Raw genomic sequence first — 22031 nt, 5'->3', positions numbered from 1 at the left:
TGTCATTGATTTAATAACTTATTAAGTAGGTGTTTAAAACATGAATTGTACATTTTAGATATTACATAATGTAATTTATTTGATTTACATTGTGAAACGACGTAATATCATATTGCATTTTTAGATAAGTCATATTTAAATATCAAATTGTAATATATATAACTCGTTTAATATAGATGAAATGTAATATTTAGATTACATTAAAGCATACATAAATATTTATTGTATATTTTGAATATACATATATATACACAAATATATATTTATACATAAGTTACATATATATGAAATGGAATTACCATTCACTTAGCAATTAATACTTTAATATATTTCATATACAAAATATTTTGACAGTATACAGTAATTCAACTATACCTAAATATATGAAACAAGTTACATCTTCTAAATATTACATTACTGTATATCAACAGGATAAATGTAAGTTTTATAATATAATATTTAGATATTATTTTAAATCACTTATGCATGAACATTGTAATTTAATATACACCATTTATTTTGATATAACTTGTTTAATATACATCTTCACAAAAATGAATATATGAAAATTATATATGTGTGTGTGTGTGTGTGTGTGTGTATATGTGTGTGTGTGTGTGTGTGTGTGTATATACACACACATCAACATTTGAAGTGCATCAAAACCTTTCAAAGTTGTCCTAAAACCAAAACATGTTCTTGTCTTAGGCACAACTTTGATGAACTTTTTCGATCCACATTTTGATACATAAATACATATACTATGGTAAACTCAAATAAAAACAAAATTAAAGTTCACTGAATAACAAAGAAAGAACAAAAACTCTCAGTCAGTTTGTTTCTCTCTTTTTATTTGATAAATCCATACAACATTAATACACAAATCTACACGATTGGACGTCAAACAGATGATGCGGTTAAAACCATACGAGATTCAAGAAAGCCGATCACACACGTAACATACGTCTGCAGTAAAAGCGCAGCTAAAAGCTCAGACGTCAGAAGCAGGGCTGATAAAAGCGGTCACCTGCGTCAGTGCTGCGTCTGCTGGAGCTGCATGCTGGGCGGCAGCGGCCAGTTCTCCTGCCCCTGATGCGTCTGCAGGAGCCGGTACAGCTGCTTCAGGTGCGTCACGATGTTGTCCTTGATGTCCGGGATGGAGATCTGCAGCCGCACGCTGCCGCTGTCGAAGGAGCGCGTGCAGTCGCCCGAGAACATCTCGCTGATCATCCGCGCCACCACCGGCACCACCTGCACACACACAGACACACACACACACACACACACAGACAGACAGACACGCACACAGACAGACAGACAGACAGACAGACAGGCACACACACAGACACACACACACACACACACACACACAAAGAGACACGCACACACACAGAGACAGATAGACAGACAGACAGGCACACACACAGACACAGACAGACAGACAGGCACACACACAGACACACACACACACACACACACACGCACACAGACAGACAGACAGACAGACAGACAGACACGCACACAGACACGCACACAGACAGACAGACAGAAAGACAGACACGCACACAGACAGACACGCACACACACACAAAGAGACACGCACACACACAGAGACACACACACACACAAAGAGACACGCACACACACAGAGACACGCACACACACAAAGAGACACGCACACACACAGAGACACACACACACAGAGACACACACACACACAAAGAGACACGCACACACACAGAGACACACACACACACAAAGAGACACGCACACACACAGAGACACACACACACACAAAGAGACACGCACACACACAAAGAGACACGCACACACACAAAGAGACACGTACACACACAAAGAGACACGCACACACACAAAGAGACACGCACACACACAGAGACACGCACACACACAGAGACACGCACACACACAAAGAGACACGCACACACACAAAGAGACACGCGCACACACACAAAGAGACGCACACACACACAAAGAGACACGCACACACAAAGAGACACGCACACACACAAAGAGACACGCACACACACAGAGACACACGCACACACAAAGAGACACGCACACACAAAGAGACACGCACACACACAAAGAGACACGCACACACACAAACAGACACGCACACACACAAAGAGACACGCGCACACACAAAGAGACACGCGCACACACACAAAGAGACACGCACACACACAAAGAGACACGCGCACACACACAAAGAGACACGCACACACACAAAGAGACACGCACACACACAAAGAGACACGCACACACACACAAAGAGACACGCACACACAAAGAGACACGCACACACAAAGAGACACGCACACACACAAAGAGACACGCACACACAAAGAGACACGCACACACACAAAGAGACACGCACACACACAAAGAGACACGCACACACACAAAGAGACACGCACACACACAAAGAGACACGCACACACACAAAGAGACACGCGCACACACAAAGAGACACGCGCACACACACAAAGAGACACGCGCACACACACAAAGAGACACGCACACACACAGACAGACAGACACATCAAAATAAAGAGCAATAATATAATTTTTTTTAGAAAAAGTGCTAAAACATGAAAATGAAGTACATTATAGCTGTATAATTTCTAGTTATTATCGGCTAAAAACCTCACATTTTTATGGATAGTTAAACGTGGGGTTTAAAGAAAAACACTTTATTTTTATTATTTTATTATTTAACAATATCACTATTTTTATTGTTATTTCTACATTTCATTTACATTATAAAGAAATGCAAAAAAATTTTGCATAAAGTTCTTAAAGTTTCCTAAAATATTTAATACAAAATTTGCTACAAGTTTTATTCATTAATTCATTCACATGTATTTTTATTTATTTTTTCACGTTTATTTATATTTTAAAAGTTTACAATTCATTCCCAAATACATTTAATACAAAGCCCTCCATATGTGTTTAGTTATAAATTGATATTTTTGTTTATTTTTGAGTTCAAAATTCATTCCCTATACAACATCCTGCATATTGGCATGTTCTTTGATTTATTTGTAAGTTCATAATTCTTCATCTTTAACAGAAAGTCGTCCCTGCATATATATGCATATTTGTATTAGTCTGAATAAGAGCCGTGGCGTAGCGTCTGACCTGCACCATGATGAGCTTGCGTTCACGGGGTCTGCCGTCGGGCCACTCCTCACCGAAACACAGATGAATGTCGTAGAGCGGAGACTGAGACGACAGCATGCCACGCTGATGAGCGATCACACCTGCACACACACACACACACAACACTTAATTACACAAATGTGTTGCTGTTTTGTCTTTTTTATTTAAAAGTTGTAATCATATAATAAAATAAGATTTTAAGATTAAGAAATAAGATCAAATATGATTTAATTAGATTTTTTTTATATGATTTATAGTATAATACAATAGCCTGTCACAAGCATGAATTTTGTGCTGATGATTGTCGCAGAAATGATCTAATTCTGTTACCTGGAATCATATGCAATAAAACTAAAACGGTCACATGATTTACTTCAGTGCTGTGAAAGTTCATCAAATTGATAGAATTTATATTATAAGCTTGTCATAATGCATTTTGTGCTGATGATCCATTGTCACAAATAATTACAATTACAAATTTAATTACTTTTTTGTTCACGCCACTTTTTATTTACACTATATACTGTATATAAACTTTTTTTGACAATTAACTGTCATATAAGTGTTTTGTTAATTTGTCTTTAATATATTACAAATAATAACAGGCCCATGTGATCTACGTTTATGCTGGGAAAATGTATATTATTTATAGAATTACTTATTTATAATATAATGCAATATAACAATTCTGAACATGTCATTTTTGTTAAACTTGTATTTTTTTAGTTTAATTTTAGTTTATTTATTCACTTTTTAACGTCATGCCAGCATCAAGGCTATTTTCATGGCAATCTCTGAATAAATTATACAAGGTATACAATTAACAAAAGATTATAAAAGACATTTCTAAAAAGCATTCAGGTGATACATTAAATAAATCAGTTAAACACACCTGTTGTCTATTTACATTAAAAACAGTACAATCCAATAAAATATGCTTCACAGTCATTTCAGTTTGGCAAGTAAGGCATGATGGTGGTTCTTTCCCTTTTAATAAATATCCACGTGTAAATATTATATGATCTAATAGACACCTTGTAATTAAATTGTTAAAGTTTAATTGTATAATTTTCATGATTTTAATTAATTAGACATGCTTTTGATTAATACAATTTTATTTAACCTTTAAAAAAAAAAGTTGCGAAAAATTAAAAAAAAAAAAAAAAAAAATTTAAATGGAAAAAACGGATTTTGGGAGAAAATGAAACGGATTTCATAGAGCCCCGCAAACAGCAGAGTTCCTCCTTTGGTGTCATGTGACTGCGATCACTCACCGCTGAGGAAGGACTCGAGGCAGAAGAGCTTGACCTTGTGCTGGCGCTCGATCAGGTTGGGTGTGTTGGGGTTGGGCGCACAGGGGCCGGACCAGTACACCTTACACTGGCAGAGGCGCACGGCGTAGATATCGTGCCCGCTCACCTCCAGGATGAGGCCGCGGTCCATGACGTCCAGCAGGCGGCTCGTGAACACCCGCTGCTTGTCGTTAGGGATGTGTTCGGTGGAGGGGAAGCGCACCTGCTCCAGACTGACGGGGCCGAACAGCTCCTCCTGATTGACGATGGGCCCCAGATCTCCATAGAACAGACGACAGCCCTGCGGGTTACTGACGATCACCGGCGGACACACCTCCTTACCGCGGTAATAGACCTGCACCTCCAGATCAGTCACTAAACACACACACAGGGCATTGTGGGTGAGATACAGCAAGGTCTTACGTTACAGAGACAGAAATATACATGTGATGTCTATTTATCAATTAAACATGTTGAATTGTATAAACACATTAATTAATAAATGTGATATTATTTTTCATTAGTGCCATCAAATGATTAATCGCAACCAAAATAAAGTTTATTTTTTACATAATGTGTGTTCTGTGTATATTATGTATATATAAAAACACGCACACAGCATGTTTCGAAAATATTTACATGTATTTATATTCTATAATTTAAATTGCATATAAATATAATATATAAACATAACATTTATCTTAAATATATACATGTATTATATATATATATATATATATATATATATATATATATATATATATATATATATATATATATACACACACACACACATAATTTGGTAAACAAAAATGTTTATTTTGGATGCGATTAATCGTTTCACAGCACTATTTTTCATAATAGAGCTACAAAACCCCCCCAAAAAACTTAACTTTAAGATTAAAATATCGATTAAATGCATCAAATTAATCATATTTGTACCACAAAGTACAACAATTTAAATTTTAGACCAAATTAAACATGCTGAATTATATAAGCTTATAAATAAATAAATATTTAAGATCAAATTGTCAATTAAAATGTTCAAAACCTTTAAATTTATATTTAACACATTCACCTAATTTCTTTTTATTGACCAATTTATTCATATTATTTATTCATATTATAAATTTTTCCAATTTTCCAAAATTTGTATTTATCAATTAAACTTGTCAAATTTAGCATATTTATTGTAATTTTACATTCACTTTAATTTTAGCATTAATTTTACATTTTAATTTTAAATTAATAAATTATCCATTAAGATCGTCATTTCCTGCTATATTGAATGTGAAACAATATTATAAATTTGAAAAATATTATAAATGTTCAATTGACGATTTAATCTTACAACAATTATAATTTAAGATCAAACTGTTAATTAAACATGTTCAAAATAGGTCACATGTAATGTTATTTATTTTTCTGACTACTTGTTTTTCTATTAAAAAAAAAAACCCACTAGCTTTCTATATTGTTTTTCTATTCTATCTACTAGTTTTCTTTGTATGTGTGTGTGTGTGTGTGCGAGAGCGTGTGTGTGTGTGTGTGTGTGTGCGAGAGAGGTGTGTGTGTGTGTGTGTGAGAGTGTATGTGCGTGTGTGTGCGCGAGAGAGGTGTGTACTGGGCAGGGAGCTGATCCAGGTCTCCGGCGTGGCGAACATGGCCTCCAGCGGCGTGGGTGTCTGAATCTCCATGGGCGGCGGCTGCATCTCCACGTCCAGCGGCTCCTTCTTGGGCCACACCTCCACAGAGGGAGGAGCAGCGGGAGGAGGACAGCTGGGCGGCTGCATGGGAGACACGGAGCCCGGAGGAGTCCAGACCGGACCCAGCGGAGACGAGCTCATGCCTGCACACCAGAGCAACACTCAGTCAACAGCAAACACACGGCGGGTTTAACCTGAGAGGGTCCTGGGACGCAGTACCGTGAGGCGGGTACGGAGGAAGAGGCTCGGGAGTGTCAGGAACATCGTCTTCATCACCGTCCGTCTCATACGCGGGAACCGAACCTGCGTTCACAATCAAAGACTCGCATCCTCACTACTTCTTCATTTAAAATACTGCATCAAACTAAAAATATTATTATATTATTACTAGTGCTGTCAAACGATTAATCACATCCAAAATAAGTTTTTGTTTAGATAATATATGTGTACTGTGTATATTTATTATGCATATATAAACAACAACAATGGGTATTTGATAAGTAATTACATCTTTGAGAATATCTAAACTAGTTTAAGTCCGGTTAACTTTAATATTTTATTTGTAAAATTATTAGGACATATTTTTCTAACAATTGAAAACTGACAGTTTCAGGCTAAAACAAACACTTTTGTTAATTTTGTTAAAGCACAAATTAATCAATTCATATAATAAAATTATTAGATGTTGATTATTTTATTAAATTTACACCAAAAACAGCTCATATTTTGACATATATATCTGATATTAGCAGAATACTAAGTACAGAATATAAAGACATATGTAACAATTTATGAATAAAAATTATTCACTTCCTGTTAACTTCTACATTTTTAAGTATAAATTCTAAAATGTATACTTTATTTAAATTATTTTAAAATGTATGGAAAATGCATCATTATGAAATTGTAAAATGTGAGCGAGAATAATTGCAGAGCTCCAGAGTTGAGATGAAATGTGAATCGTGTGTTTGACAGGAATTCAGGTAGGTGTAAGCGTGTGTGTGTGTGTGTGTGTGTGTGTGTGTGTTACCCGGGTTGCTGGAGGTCTGAGGGATATCACACACGTTGTAGATCTTCAGGGGGTTCATGGGAACCTCTTTGGTCCCGTCGTAGATGAGGTTGAACTCGCGGCTCTTGTTGAGAGCGCACCTCAGCTGCGCTTTCCATTTGGCCGGATCCGGCTCGTCCACGCCTTCCTGATACTTGCCCGTCTCCACGGCCCAGGCCTGACACACACACACACACACACACGGGTCAGATTAATCCCGTCCCGAACCCACTGCACCCCGGGATCTCCTTCACACACCTTAAAGATGGTGTTCTCCTCCTCCTGCTGCGGCGTGTGGCGCGTGGCGTGTTTCCAGGGGATCTGGAAGCGTTTGGCCTCACGGTCCAGCCACACCAGACCGGGAAACGTCCCGTTATCCACCTGAGACACCAGCCAGGGCTTCAGCCGGACGCGCCGCGGATGAGAGGACATCACGGCCTTCTGGAGACGAGGAAGAGCGCATCAGTGAGGCTGAGAAGCATCAAACTCAGCCTACAAACACTGACAACATTAATAAAGCAATGCACTATGGTTTTACTTTTAATACACTTTATAATGTTAATAATATTAGATTAATTAATACAGATTTTACTACTTTTACCATTTCTAAAATAATATTAATAATAATTAATAAAATCAGGAGGAAAAACATTAGATGCTAAAAATAATACAACTGAGCCTAAAAACACTAATAATATTTAATTAAAAAATCATAATAAATGTATTTCTCATTTTTAATACATTTGATATTTATTATATTAATGAACAAATATTATAATAATTAATTAAAATATCATTAACATGATGACCTTCTGTAGAAGAGGAAAAACACATAAATGAGGCAAAAAAATAAAAATCAAACAAACAAAATATTTCAAAAAATATTTGAAGTTTGTAATTTTAATATATTTTAGCTATATTATATCAACATATTTAATATATTTTTATACCTTAGAAATATTATGATTATTAAAATAATTACTAAAAAATATTATATTAACATGACCTTCTGTAGAGGGGCAAAAACACATGAAGCTAAAAATAATCAAACAGGCTACACACACTAATATTTGCAATAATAAAAACATATTCTCTATTTATTTCTAATAAGTTTTAATATTATTAGCAATATTATATCACTAAGTAAATAACATTGTAGTATATAATACAGTATCATATTCTGTAGGAGGAAAACACTACAAAACGAATATTTAATTAAAAAAAATCAATTAATATTTTAGATGTTATATCTAATACATTTTATAATATTAATAATTTTATATTAACAAATATAAAAATAATAGTTTTATTATTTGCAGCAGCATAAACTGCACTTTAAATGACCAGATTTAAGTTTCATAACTTGATTGAAAACACAGACTATATGAAGCTCGGGTAAAATTAATAATTAGACTTAGTATGATGATTAATTCAACTTATGATCAGAAACAATAGTCATAATTCATTGAGTAAATAAACAGCAGGTATTCGATATTATCGCATTAATTCTCCTTGTCGTCGATAAAACAATGTAATTCCGACAGTAAAGCATATTCTAGTGTATTATATTGCTGGAATGAGGGTGAAAGTGTGTAGAAATGAAATAGAAATGTGTTTTAAATATTAATGAGTCTCACCTGAGGTTTTCAGGAAGCGTCAAAGCAGGAAAAACCCAGCAATCCTGAGGCCTTTTCCCCCAAAACGCGCTGCTTTGGGAATGAATCTGGTTTAAGCAGTCATAAACCGGTGTTTAATCAGATAAAGCGCTCGCACTTTCGCCGTGAATCCGTGAGAAAAGCGTGAGAAGCGCGTTTCTCTTGTGTTTCAATCTCTGCTCCAAAGTTTCACCTTCAGCCGAAACTCAGGTACAGCCGTGACGTCACGCGCCTTTCTCTGACTCACGCGCACGCGCGCGCACCTACAGCCACTCATATTCATTATTCCACATAAAAGAGCATTGTTTTTATAGTTTACCTTAAGATTTGAGTTATTCTGGATCAAATCCTTCCGCTAAAATAAAACATTACAAAATGTGATATTTAGCTATTTGTTTTCACTTGTGTGACCCTAAACCACAGATAAGTGTAAATTTTTCGAAATTTAGATTTATGCATCATCTGAAGCTGAATAAATAATCTTTCCATTGATGTATGGTTTGTTATGATAGGACAATATTTGTCTGAGATACAACTATTTGAAAATCTGGAATCTGAGGGAGCAAAAAAATCGAAATATTGAGAAAATCTCCTTTAAAGTTGTTCAAATGAAGTTCTTAGCAATGCATATTACTAATCAAAAATGAAGTTTTGATATATTTACGGTAGGAAATTTACTAAATATCTTCATGGAACATGATCTTTACTTAATATCCTAATGATTTTTGGCATAAAACAAAAATCAATAATTTTGACCCATATTTTTGGCTATTGGGTCACAAATAATAAATTCTTCCAAATGCCAGTTTATTTTTATTGTCAACAACTATTTAGTGTAAGAAGGTTCTAACACTAAAATAGTAATTAAAACGTAAAATTAAACTAAAAAATAATGAAAATCGTAATCTGTAATTGATTTAAAGCTAAAATAAAATAAAAATAATATAAATATTAGATCAAAAACTTACAAAAGCCCAACTGAATGTTACTGAAATAAATGTTTAAGTTGAAGTATTAATACATTTAAATCGTTATAGAAATATTTTGTAAAAAGTAGCCTATTATTGACAAAAGCTCAAAACACAATAAAACTAATTAAAACGCCAAATTAGTGATTTTTGTTCTGTTGATGCTAATGGAACCTGCTTCAGGAGAATAAAATCATCTAAATATTTCAAATAATTTCCTCAGAAATTGGAAGATGGTGTTGACATATGGTTGTGACCAGGAAATATTAACATTAGGGTTTAATATATTCTAAAACTATAAATCTGAGCAGAGCCTGATGTAGTCTGCAGAGGAGGACTGTGGCGAGGGGGTCCTTTAGAGTGACAGCTGCCCCTGATATCCCTGATTTTATTACATTTTACAACACAACTTTGAAACCTTATGAAACATGAATGTGTCACTGAAAAACAACCTTGCTTTGATATGAGATATTATTAAGTGCTGCTTTTGATAAAACAAGCTCTTTCTTATCTTAAAAAAACAACATTTTTCTCCATTTTTTATAGCATATGAATGATTGAACCTTTCTCTGTGGACACACTGTTTTAGATAAGGGTCACAGATTTCACATAATCATGATCAAAATAAATTGAAGGAGATAATTGTGTAAAATACATTCTATTATTAATCCCCATAACATTTACACTTGAAAAGATATGTATTTTTTAAACCTGACAGCAGTTACAGTTGCTGGACATGTTTTGTCCCGTGTCTCAAGAATGACTGAAATGCTGTTGTGATGGATGCAAATGTCTCAAAACCTGATCGTGTCGTTTGCTGAAGTCTGTTGATGTAACCGAATCAACAAGATAATATAGATAATAATAATTCATAGTGTTGACTGTAAATTATATTAAATGGTGTTTGAGCTCCCCCTGGTGGTTAAAATATTTATAGCGGTTTAGTATTTTGTCCCTGCGCGCCCACCGTAGTTCATCAGAAAACAGGAAACTACAATGGGTAAGCGTGTCTTTTTGCTCCCTCCTGTATATTGCTTATTAAAATATAATGAAAGTAGTTAATATCTTTTCTATGATTGTAACTGTTTGGTAATGAGTAGCCTATATTAACCAGCGTTTTTAAAAAGTTGCCAGCCGCCGCCAGCATTTTTGATGATTTTCACCTAAATTTGACGGCCCTCAGAATATTTTCTGCTATTAATATGTGAACATATTATATATCAAAATAAAGAACCAAGCCTCTGCTTTTAATAAAAAAAAAAAAAAAAAAAAACGATTTTATTCAGTCTTCATATTTGCATGTTTTATCACCACTTTTTTATCAGGTTTCATCAGAAATACAACATTTTGGACAAAAAACTGAGAAATTGCATTTTTATTAAAGTAGTGCATTTTCAAGCAAAATACATTCAAATGCCATATTCTTTCACCTGTATATAATTATATGAATAACTGAAATTGCATTCAGTAAACAGGACACACACATTTATACACACAAACACTCATAGGCTCCTGTACACACACACACACACACACACACATTTATACACACAAACACTCATAGGCTCCTGTACACACACACACACACACACACACATTTATACACACAAACACTCATAGGCTCCTGTACACACACACACACACATTTATACACACAAACACTCATAGGCTCCTGTACACACACACACACACATTTATACACACAAACACTCATAGGCTCCTGTACACACACACACACACACACATTTATACACACAAACACTCATAGGCTCCTGTACACACACACACACACATTTATACACACAAACACTCATAGGCTACTGTACACACACACACACACACACACACACATTTATACACACAAACACTCATAGGCTCCTGTACACACACACACACACATTTATACACACAAACACTCATAGGCTCCTGTACACACACACACACACACACACATTTATACACACAAACACTCATAGGCTCCTGTACACACACACACACACACATTTATACACACAAACACTCATAGGCTCCTGTACACACACACACATTTATACACACAAACACTCATAGGCTCCTGTACACACACACACACACACACACACATTTATACACACAAACACTCATAGGCTACTGTATACACACACACACACACACACACACACACACATTTATACACACAAACACTCATAGGCTCCTGTACACACACACACACACACACACATTTATACACACAAACACTCATAGGCTCCTGTACACACACACACACACACACACATTTATACACACAAACACTCATAGGCTACTGTATACACACACACACACACACACACACATTTATACACACAAACACTCATAGGCTCCTGTACCCACACACACACACACACACACACACACACACACACATTGAGATTGACGGGTTAACTCATTCAGGGCACTCGGCAGGGAAGCGTTAAGAGCTAATCTACTGTGTTCATGTGTTCATGTGTGACTGACGACAATAGCAATGATTGCTGTAGTGCTTTGCTAATGGAAATGCTTTTAATATTTTTAATTTAAATTCATGGGTGATTTGTTTCATGATCTTCAAGTGTTTTTTTCTGTACATTCGTGTATATGATTGTTTCAGTGTTTGGAGTCAAAAGCTGAAGTATGAATCTGTGAGGGAAATGAATAGAAATCATTCTCAAAACTTGCTGATGCGATTTTAATGTTATTTAGCTTTTTTCTCTTTTTTTGTAAAATTGTAAAAAAAAAAAAAAAGTTTGTAAAATAAAAATAAAATAGTTTTAGTTACTTTGTTTTTATATTTGAATAGGACTGCAAACAGAGACTGTAAAGATGAGTGTGTCAGTCATGTCGGTGTGAGAAGTATGCTTTTTTCAATAGAGCTGTATTACTAAAGGAAATAACTCAGAATAATACACTCAGAATAAAGTGAGATGATCCTGAATGTCTTGTTTAATGAGTGTTTATAGTCTGAGGATCATCAATATAATCAGCTGCTGAAAATCCTCTTTATTTCATGTCAGTAGCTCCTGTTTTCACCTCATATTAGGCAGATCTCCTGTAAACTGCCAGTTAAAGTTCATTTCATTCTTCTCATCAGACTTGAACTATGCAGTTACTATGATATCTACAAGATACAGATGTCCTAACAGCATTTATTTCATTAGTCCGTGTTAAACTGTTTAATGTAAACCAAAATTAAAGTAAAAATCTAATGAACAAAACTTTAAACTCAGTTGGAAGGAATTATGGAAACACTGATTTTTGTTAGTTACATAACTGTACTGCTGTTTATTATTATGTTATTCTTACAAGTGTAACATTTGTAAATGTTAAATGTAAAAATCTTACGGACAAATAGAAATGCTTGTGTGAATTTGTATTCAGATATTTTACTATAAATAGCAGATAAACATAAATGCTTAATATGTGAATTAGTAGAAAAACCGACTCTCAAATTTTGGCAGATCTGCTCCTCCTTCAGTGAAGCTCCTCCCATGACAATCACACCTTCAGTGAAGCTCCTCCCACGACAATCACACCTTCAGTGAAGCTCCTCCCACGACAATCACACCTTCAGTGAAGCTCCTCCCACGACAATCACACCTTCAGTGAAGCTCCTCCCACGACAATCACATCTTCAGTGAAGCTCCTCCCACAACAATCACATCTTCAGTGAAGCTCCTCCCACAACAATCACACCTTCAGTAAAGCTCCTCCCACGACAATCACACCTTCAGTGAAGCTCCTCCCACGACAATCACATCTTCAGTGAAGCTCCTCCCACAACAATCACACCTTCAGTGAAGCTCCTCCCACAACAATCACACCTTCAGTAAAGCTCCTCCCACGACAATCACACCTTCAGTGAAGCTCCTCCCACAACAATCACACCTTCAGTGAAGCTCCTCCCACAACAATCACATCTTCAGTGAAGCTCCTCCCACTGCAGTTCAGCAATAAATGCTGGAATATTCTCATCAGTCTACAAGTGAAGACGAGCATCAGAGCATCAGGAAGAAGTGAAATCTGCAGAGACAGAGTTTATTGAAGGACAGAGAGAACATGAGAGATCCAGAACCCTGCAGAATGAAACACACTGAAGAACAAACAGGTTGGTGATTATTCTTGATGCTTCATCAATGAGGCTGAAGAACATTTAAAGTTATCAGCAGTTCATCAGATTTAGTGTTTATAAAAATATCTTAAAGGGGTCTTATTATGCTCTTTTACAAAGTCTTGATTTTGTTTTGGGGGTGTACTAGAACATGCTCTCATGCTTGATGGTTCGCATTACAAAATCACATTATTTTTCACATAATTTACATTATTACAATACCTCTCTCCCCAGCCTGACACAAACGACTCGATTAGTTCCGGGTTTGATGAAGGCCCGCCATCCGAAAAACGAAATGAGTTGTGATTGGTTATCTGTCCCAGTGCGTTGTGATTGGTTAACAGCTTAGACGGTGTTTCAGTATTGACCCGTCCCTTGCCAGAACAGCAAGTTCATCAATATTGCCAAATCAGTTCAGACCCCGAGAATATTGAACAGGAGGATCGTGCCGAACCTTTGCATGCACGGATATGGCAAGACATATTAAAGTGGTAACGTTATTGTTGTTGTTGTTGTTTTTTTGGCTAAATCACGTTTTAGATGGGATGTCAACAACAGCTTAAAAATAACTGCATTGACTAAGTGCAAGGGTAATATGTGTTATGTTTATTGTTCTTGAATTCTAACATTATAACATGAATTGCACTGAAACTGTTATACAGTTGAATTTATTTATATTATAGTCCCACAGAGTTACACTATTTGTAGCGGCATATATATGCAAATGAATTCTCTGCCAGCGGGAGGCGTTGTTGGAGCGGGACAGATCGAGGTTTCTCCGGGTAACGCTGTACACAAAACAGAGCTCCACTCACAAACTCTGCTTTATCAGACATTACATGCAAGATGAAATGAAAATGACATCCAAAATTTTCTGAAAACAGTTGGTTTCCATCAGAAATACAGTGATATAAAAACACCCGCACCGGGTTTTGATTTCGACTTGTGCAGTGCTCAACCATGCGTTCTCCCCACCCGTCAACCATTCAGATTTCGTAGGCGGGATTTAAAATTTGTGACGTCACAAGTACAGGAAAACAACTTTGTAGTCCAAATGAGCCATTCGCTGAAGTTCTTGAAAAGGGATTTTTTTATAAACGAAATATCTCCTTTTGGAGTGGACTTTGAGATTTGTAACTCTGTAGATTGTTTTATGCCCAAACATACACACTGACTACAATTCAAAAAGTGAAAAAGCATAATAGGACCCCTTTAAGTGTTGTAAAAAATGAAGGGGAAAAATTAAACCAATAAATAATATTGGGGACACTTTCTATCTCCAGGGTACAAATTAGGGACTGAAACTCAAATGTTCAAATGAAGTCACTTCCTGGATGTTGCCATTAAAAAGAAAATGCTTTAAAAAGGAAGAAATGGAATGGAAATTGTGTTGAGTGAAAAATATTGGCCAGTTAATTACTTTAAAATGGTTATTATTTACATAATGTTTTTTTGGTATAGTATATTAATATTATGTTTATAATATAATATTATAATTGTGGATTTGTTCTCACTACAGAAACTTTGGATTTGTGTGTATTCTTTAATATAGATAATTGTACCTTATTTTGAAAAATGTGTCAAAATGATCATAATTTGCTGTAGCTGTTGTCTGCTTTCACTTCACATGATTTATTTATATTATTACCTTTTTAACTTTAATTTCAGGTCTAATGGAGGAGAAACAACATCATGTCAAAACTGGAGAAAAAACTCACTCACAGACTGAAAGAGTTTCTTTACTGAAAAGAAGAGACAAGAAAAGTTTCACCTGCACTCAGTGTGGAAACAGTTTCACAAACAAACAGAGTCTTAAGAGACACATGAGCATCCACACTGGAGAGAAACCATTCACATGTGATCAGTGCGGGAAGAGATTCACACAATCAGCAAACCTTAAGGACCACATGATCATCCACACTGGAGAGAAACTGCATGAATGTGATCAATGTGGAAAAACATTTTTGTGGGCTTCAAGCCTGAAGAGTCACCTGAAAGTTCATTCAGAGGAGAAACCACATTCATGTTCTTTGTGTGGAAAGAGTTTTTCACAACTGTGGAGTTTAAAAGTTCATCAGAAGATACACACTGGTGTGAGAGAATATATGTGCTTTGAGTGTGAGAAGACTTTTATTACAGATAAAGATTTGAAACGGCACCAGAGGATTCACACTGGAGAGAAACCTTACAAGTGTTCACACTGCAACAAGAGATTCAGTCGGTCAGAACATCTGAAAACACATGAGAGGATTCACACTGGAGAGAAACCATATCACTGCACTGCATGCGGGAAGAGTTTTGCTCATTCATCTTCTCTACAGAGACATAAAATAAACAATCACAATAAGTAGTTTATCTTCAGGTCCACTGCTATCAAGTGTTACACCGCATCTCTTCCATATTAATCTGTCATAAGAAACATCATCTAAATTTATCAAAGTTCATCTTCAAGACCAGCAGATTCCGTGAGATTCAGATCAACTCAAAGATGGATTTCCTCCCCAAAGAACAATATCCAAAGTTTTATTCTTGTATACAACTTTGCTTTATGATATAAATTATGTTTTTATGCTTTATCATGAGTTTCATTTTATGTTGAAAATGTTCTTCTAATGCATATTTGTGGAAGGTTTTTACAGGTTCAAAATGTTCTTGTTCATTAAGCTGAAAAAGAGGCTCATTTATTTTTAATTTCATCTTCACTGTTGTTTTTAAAACAATGAGTTATTCTTCTGCTTTGGGTGTGTTTTACCAAATGCAGGTGTAAGATATTCTGTCATGTAGATTTGCATCTGATCCATTTCACTTTTATTCACTTGAGATGCTTTATATCTTGTTAGTTGAGAGAGATCAGTCTTTTACTTTATATTTGCTTCAAGTATTACATTTTTAATGTCCACTTTTGTTGTCTGCTGATATTTCTTGCGTCACAAATGAATAATTTCATAATTTTTGTTACTTCTAGAAGCCATGAAATATTATGATTGCTTTTGGGGCTGTCCATAGTTACATTTCTCGATAAAGCTTTTCAATGCATAATAACTGACTATTTACATCAGTAACAGTTTTAACATTATTTTTGTTTGATACTTTTGTTTTATAGATATTTTTCCATTTTAAACAGAACTTGTCGAGTTTTTGATAATCTTCCGTTGGTTTTGCCTCACGATGATGACGTCATCACGCGCGCTTCAGTGTGGAGTGTCTGAGGTGAGAATATTGAAGCAAGTAGACAGTTTCTGAGCCATTTTACTTAAAAAATGTAATTAAAAAAAAAGCTAATTCTAAAGTTCAAATCCACCTTCATTTCTTGGCCCTTTAAGAAGGGCCAAGCTTTGCGTTGCGTCAGAGTCTGGTGATGTCTATGGGTCACAGACTGCTGTGATTGAGCTCAAGGGATCTGCAACTAAATAATAGCTTTTAATCTTTTATATCTGCCTTATGTTCAACTGTCCCAATACTTATGCTCACATCAGATAGAGGGATGAACTCTAAAAGTGCGGTTCTTTTTATTTGGTAAAACATGTATGTGTTGAAACGGCTAATAATAAAATGTGACATTCTGTAGTTTTGTCTCATATTCATCTTTTAATCATATTTGCAAGTTTGAACCTAAATGCGTCTCACGCAGAGTCTCCTTACACATTAAGTCTGTGTCACAGCTACTGTCACGATTCTGCCATTTAGTCCTTGTCGTTCTTTAATTCTTGAGGCAGGATCATGACAGACCCATGTTTTGTGTGCAAGCACATGGCCTTTTGTTTGGGCCATGTGCTTGTGTTGTCTCGTTCTCTTGCCCCGCCCCCTTGTTATCCTCGTTTTGTCATTATTGCTTTACCTATGTCACCTGTTGTTTTATCATTAGTCTCTTTATTTAATCCCTTTGTGTTTGCTGTCTGGCGCCGGTTCATTGTGATTCTCAGTGTGTGTATCCTGTGATGCGTTACCTGTGTGTAGACCTTCCCGTGAGTACCTGGTGAAGAACTCTGTCTTGTGAAGTCCTGATCCTGTTGCTAGTTATTTGTCTAGTTATCTGTCAAGTCTTAGTCTAGTGTAGTTAGTCTTTGTTTTTGCCCTCCAGTCTTGTTTTGCCCCATTGTGGGTTTTGTTTTCCCTGTTTTGTCTGAATAAATCTGTGTTAATTGCATACTGTCTGCGATTGGGTTCATTTCCCCCAGCAAACCCTAACAGAATGAACCGGCCACAACAGAACCCAGCAGACAGTATGTCTTATTCCGTCAAGCAAAATTTGGATGACCAGGAACTATGGTGGCAGTCAGCTATCGCTGACAGTAAGAGTGGAAAACTTCCATTTCCTCCCCAGGGTGAGTCGACCTTGAGACGGTACGCCCAGGTCGTGGAAGGGAAGAGATTTTTCTTGCCGGAGATCCTGGTCAACTGTTACTTCGTCGCGGGTCTCAATACCCCTCCTCCTCTGGCTGAACGGGAGAGACTGGTCCGCCGTCCTTTCCGAGAATTGGTGGATCGTTTGTGTCAAAAGGAGCCACAGACTCCCATGTCGTCATCGCCGGCCATGCTGCCCGTGATCCCGGAGGGTCGCGTCCTCGGGGTGGCTACGCTGGGGAACCAGACTCATTCCACCTTGACTCCCGAGGCGCCATCCGCAGCTACAAGTCTTCGTGGAAAACGAGGAAGACGGCTGTCGTGGGAGTCGGCATCAGAGTCCTCCTCCGCAGAGTCTGCCGTACCTGCGGTGGTTCCCGCCGAACTTTCCCAACTGGTCGCAAGTCCGGCTATGGCCTCTGCCCCGCGGCCAAAGAGAAAGAGGAGGAGGAGGAAGGGAGCTTTCAGTCCTCCATCTCGGACTCCTTCTGAGTCTGCGACAGCTTCTCTAATTGCCGCTGTAACTGAAAGCACTATTCCTGAGCCTGCCGTTGTAAGCACGGCTCCAGAATCTGCTGCAGTGAGGGCAGATTCTGAGTCTGCTACAGAGAGAGCGGAACCAGAGTCTGCAGTCGTGAGCGCTGCAGAGAAAGCTGAGGCCGATTTAGCTGCGGAAGCAGTTCTGCAGTCAGTGTCAGCTCATCAAGAGATGCCAGTTGTCATTGCTGCCAAGACCTTATCTGATTACCTATCGAGTCTTCAAATTCAAATTCAAATTCAAATTTTATTTGTCACATACATATACATACGTAGTACGACATGTAGTGAAATGTATTGTACGACTGTCCAACAAATTGTCCAACAAAATTAAGAAAAACCTCAAGTTTACAAAAATACAAATAGAAAAAGTACAGTAAACATATACAGGTCCTTCTCAAAAAATTAGCATATTGTGATAAAGTTCATTATTTTCTGTAATGTACTGATAAACATTAGACTTTCATATATTTTAGATTCATTACAACACAACTGAAGTAGTTCAAGCCTTTTATTGTTTTAATATTGATGATTTTAGCATACAGCTCATGAAAACCCAAAATTCCTATTTCAAAAAATTAGCATATTTCATCCGACCAATAAAAGAAAAGTGTTTTTAATACAAAAAAAGTCAACCTTCAAATAATTATGTTAATTTATGCACTCAATACTTGGTCGGGAATCCTTTTGCAGAAATGACTGCTTCAATGCGGCGTGGCATGGAGGCAATCAGCCTGTGGCACTGCTGAGGTGTTATGGAGGCCCAGGATGCTTCGATAGCGGCCTTAAGATCATCCAGAGTTTTGGGTCCTGCGTCTCTCAACTTTCTCTTCACAATATCCCACAGATTCTCTATGGGGTTCAGGTCAGGAGAGTCGGCAGGCCAATTGAGCACAGTAATACCATGGTCAGTAAACCATTTACCAGTGGTTTTGGCACTGTGAGCAGGTGCCAGGTCGTGCTGAAAAATGAAATCTTCATCTCCATAAAGCTTTTCAGCAGATGGAAGCATGAAGTGCTCCAAAATCTCCTGATAGCTAGCTGCATTGACCCTGCCCTTGATAAAACACAGTGGACCAACACCAGCATCACTGACTGTGGGTACTTGACACTGGACTTCAGGCATTTTGGCATTTCCCTCTCCCCAGTCTTCCTCCAGACTCTGGCACCTTGATTTCCGAATGACATGCAAAATTTGCTTTCATCCGAAAAAAGTACTTTGGACCACTGAGCAACAGTCCAGTGCTGCTTCTCTGTAGCCCAGGTCAGGCGCTTCTGCCGCTGTTTCTGGTTCAAAAGTGGCTTGACCTGGGGAATGCGGCACCTGTTGCCCATTTCCTGCACACGCCTGTACACGGTGGCTCTGGATGTTTCTACTCCAGACTCAGTCCACTGCTTCCGCAGGTCCCCCAAGGTCTGGAATCGGTCCTTCTCCACAATCTTCCCCAGGGTCCGGTCACCTCTTCTCGTTGTGCTGCGTTTTCTGCCACACTTTTTCCTTCCCACAGACTTCCCACTGAGGTGCCTTGATACAGCACTCTGGGAACGGCCTATTCGTTCAGAAATTTCTTTCTGTGTCTTACCCTCTTGCTTGAGGGTGTCAATGATGGCCTTCTGGACAGCAGTCAGGTCGGCAGTCTTACCCATGATTGCGGTTTTGAGTAATGAACCAGGCTGGGAGTTTTTAAAAGCCTCAGGAATCTTTTGCAGGTGTTTAGAGTTAATTAGTTGATTCAGATGATTAGGTTAATAGCTCGTTTAGAGAACCTTTTCATGATATGCTAATTTTTTGAGATAGGAATTTTGGGTTTTCATGAGCTGTATGCCAAAATCATCAATATTAAAACAATAAAAGGCTTGAACTACTTCAGTTGTGTTGTAATGAATCTAAAATATATGAAAGTCTAATGTTTATCAGTACATTACAGAAAATAATGAACTTTATCACAATATGCTAATTTTTTGAAAAGGACCTGTATACAGAATAAACTAGCAATAAAATAAAATAACAAATAGATATGAGAATAAAAAATAGAATATGATTCTATATAGATTCTATAAAAAGTAAAGTGTATGTCAGTGATAAAGTGTCCGTGTGCTGTGCTGTGCAGTGCAGTAAAGTGTATAAGTGAGTAAAAGGATACTAAAGACAAAGACAAATGGTATGTAAGTCCCACTCATTTATCCTTTCGTAACCTTCTACAAATTAGTGCAGATTGTACTTGAAAAATCTGCAAAGTGGAAGTGTGGGGTGATGTGATTAGAGTGGAGAGTGGTTTAGACTCCGAATGGCCTGCGGGAAGAAGCTCCTCCTCATTCTCTCTGTGTTCGCCTTCATGGAGCGGAAGCGTCTCCCTGAACGCAGCAGAGAAAAGAGTCCATTGTTGGGATGGCTGAGGTCCTTCACTATCTTCCTGGCCCTGGTCAGGCACCGCTTACTGTAGATGTCCTGCAGGTTAGGGAGCTCGGTGTGAATGGTACGTTCCGCTGAACGCACCACCCTCTGGAGGGCTCGTCTGTCCTGCATAGTGCAGTTCCCGAACCAGGAAGTGATGCTGCCCGTCAGGACGCTCTCGATGGTGCAGGTGTAAAAAGTCTTAAGCACCCGAGAGGGAAGTCTAAAGTCCTTTAAGCGTCTCAGATGGTACAGACGCTGCCTGGCCTTCTTCACCAGGGTGCTGGTATGACAGGACCAAGTCAAGTCCTGCGTGATGTGAACACCCAGGTATCTGAAGCTGTCCACTCTCTCCACTGGAGTCCCGCTGATCGTGATCGGCTGGTATGACCGCTCCTGCTTCGTACTGAAGTCCACTATCAGCTCCTTAGTTTTGCTGATGTTCAGGTGTAGACTATTCACCTGGCACCAACTCTCCAGGTTCTTAATCTCCTGTATGTAGGCCGTCTCGTCGTTGTCTGAGATCAGGCCCAACACAACAGTGTCATCAGCAAACTTAATGATGGTGGTGGAGTTGGAAGTGGCCACACAGTCATAAGTGTACAGTGAGTACAGCAGGGGGCTCAGAACACAACCTTGAGGGGCTCCAGTGCTTAGGGTGATGGAGGATGAGGTGTGTTTACCCATCCGTACGGCTTGCTGTCTGTCCTTCAGGAAGCTGGAGATCCATTGGCACAAGGATGTGCTGAGACCAAGGACCTCCAACTTGGAGGTGAG

General features: G+C 37.7%; 1 protein-coding gene and 1 long non-coding RNA gene across 3 annotated transcripts in view; both read right to left on the bottom strand.

Annotated features, from left to right (window-relative positions):
• LOC306867820 overlaps positions 1 to 22031 on the bottom strand; it is a 307945-nt gene that overhangs the window by 265478 nt on the left and 20436 nt on the right. The gene's annotated exons all lie outside the window — the stretch shown is intronic.
• Positions 826 to 9132, bottom strand: LOC306867814 (interferon regulatory factor 6-like). Of its 2 annotated transcripts, none has more exons than XM_079413708.1 (8): positions 8870 to 9132; positions 7491 to 7673; positions 7215 to 7410; positions 6404 to 6487; positions 6103 to 6327; positions 4461 to 4853; positions 3166 to 3287; positions 826 to 1251 (listed from the first exon to the last, which is right to left on the bottom strand). In XM_079413708.1, exons 2-8 carry the CDS (start codon positions 7662 to 7664, stop codon positions 1033 to 1035), a joined length of 1413 nt encoding a protein of 470 aa, XP_079269834.1. In that variant the 5' UTR covers positions 7665 to 7673; positions 8870 to 9132; the 3' UTR covers positions 826 to 1032. The 2 variants fall into 2 exon arrangements, with proteins under 2 accessions (XP_079269834.1, XP_079269835.1); XM_079413709.1 differs by having other exon boundaries at positions 856 to 1251; positions 7491 to 7670; positions 8870 to 8958.

The sequence above is a fragment of the Barbus barbus genome, assembly GCF_936440315.1.
Source record: "Barbus barbus genome assembly, chromosome: 49".
Classification (NCBI taxonomy): Eukaryota; Metazoa; Chordata; class Actinopteri; order Cypriniformes; family Cyprinidae; genus Barbus; species Barbus barbus.
This window is presented reverse-complemented; position numbering and strand designations above follow the sequence as displayed.

Coding starts and splice junctions, on each gene's coding strand:
- LOC306867814 (XM_079413708.1), bottom strand. CDS start 7,664: ATGTCCTCTCATCCGCGGCGCGTCCGGCTGAAGCCCTGGCTGGTGTCT. Junction 7,411..7,490: donor AGGAGAACACCATCTTTAAG/GTGTGTGAAGGA, acceptor TGTGTGTGTCAG/GCCTGGGCCGTGGAGACGGG. Junction 4,854..6,102: donor CTGGATCAGCTCCCTGCCCA/GTACACACCTCT, acceptor GTGTGTGTTTAG/TGACTGATCTGGAGGTGCAG.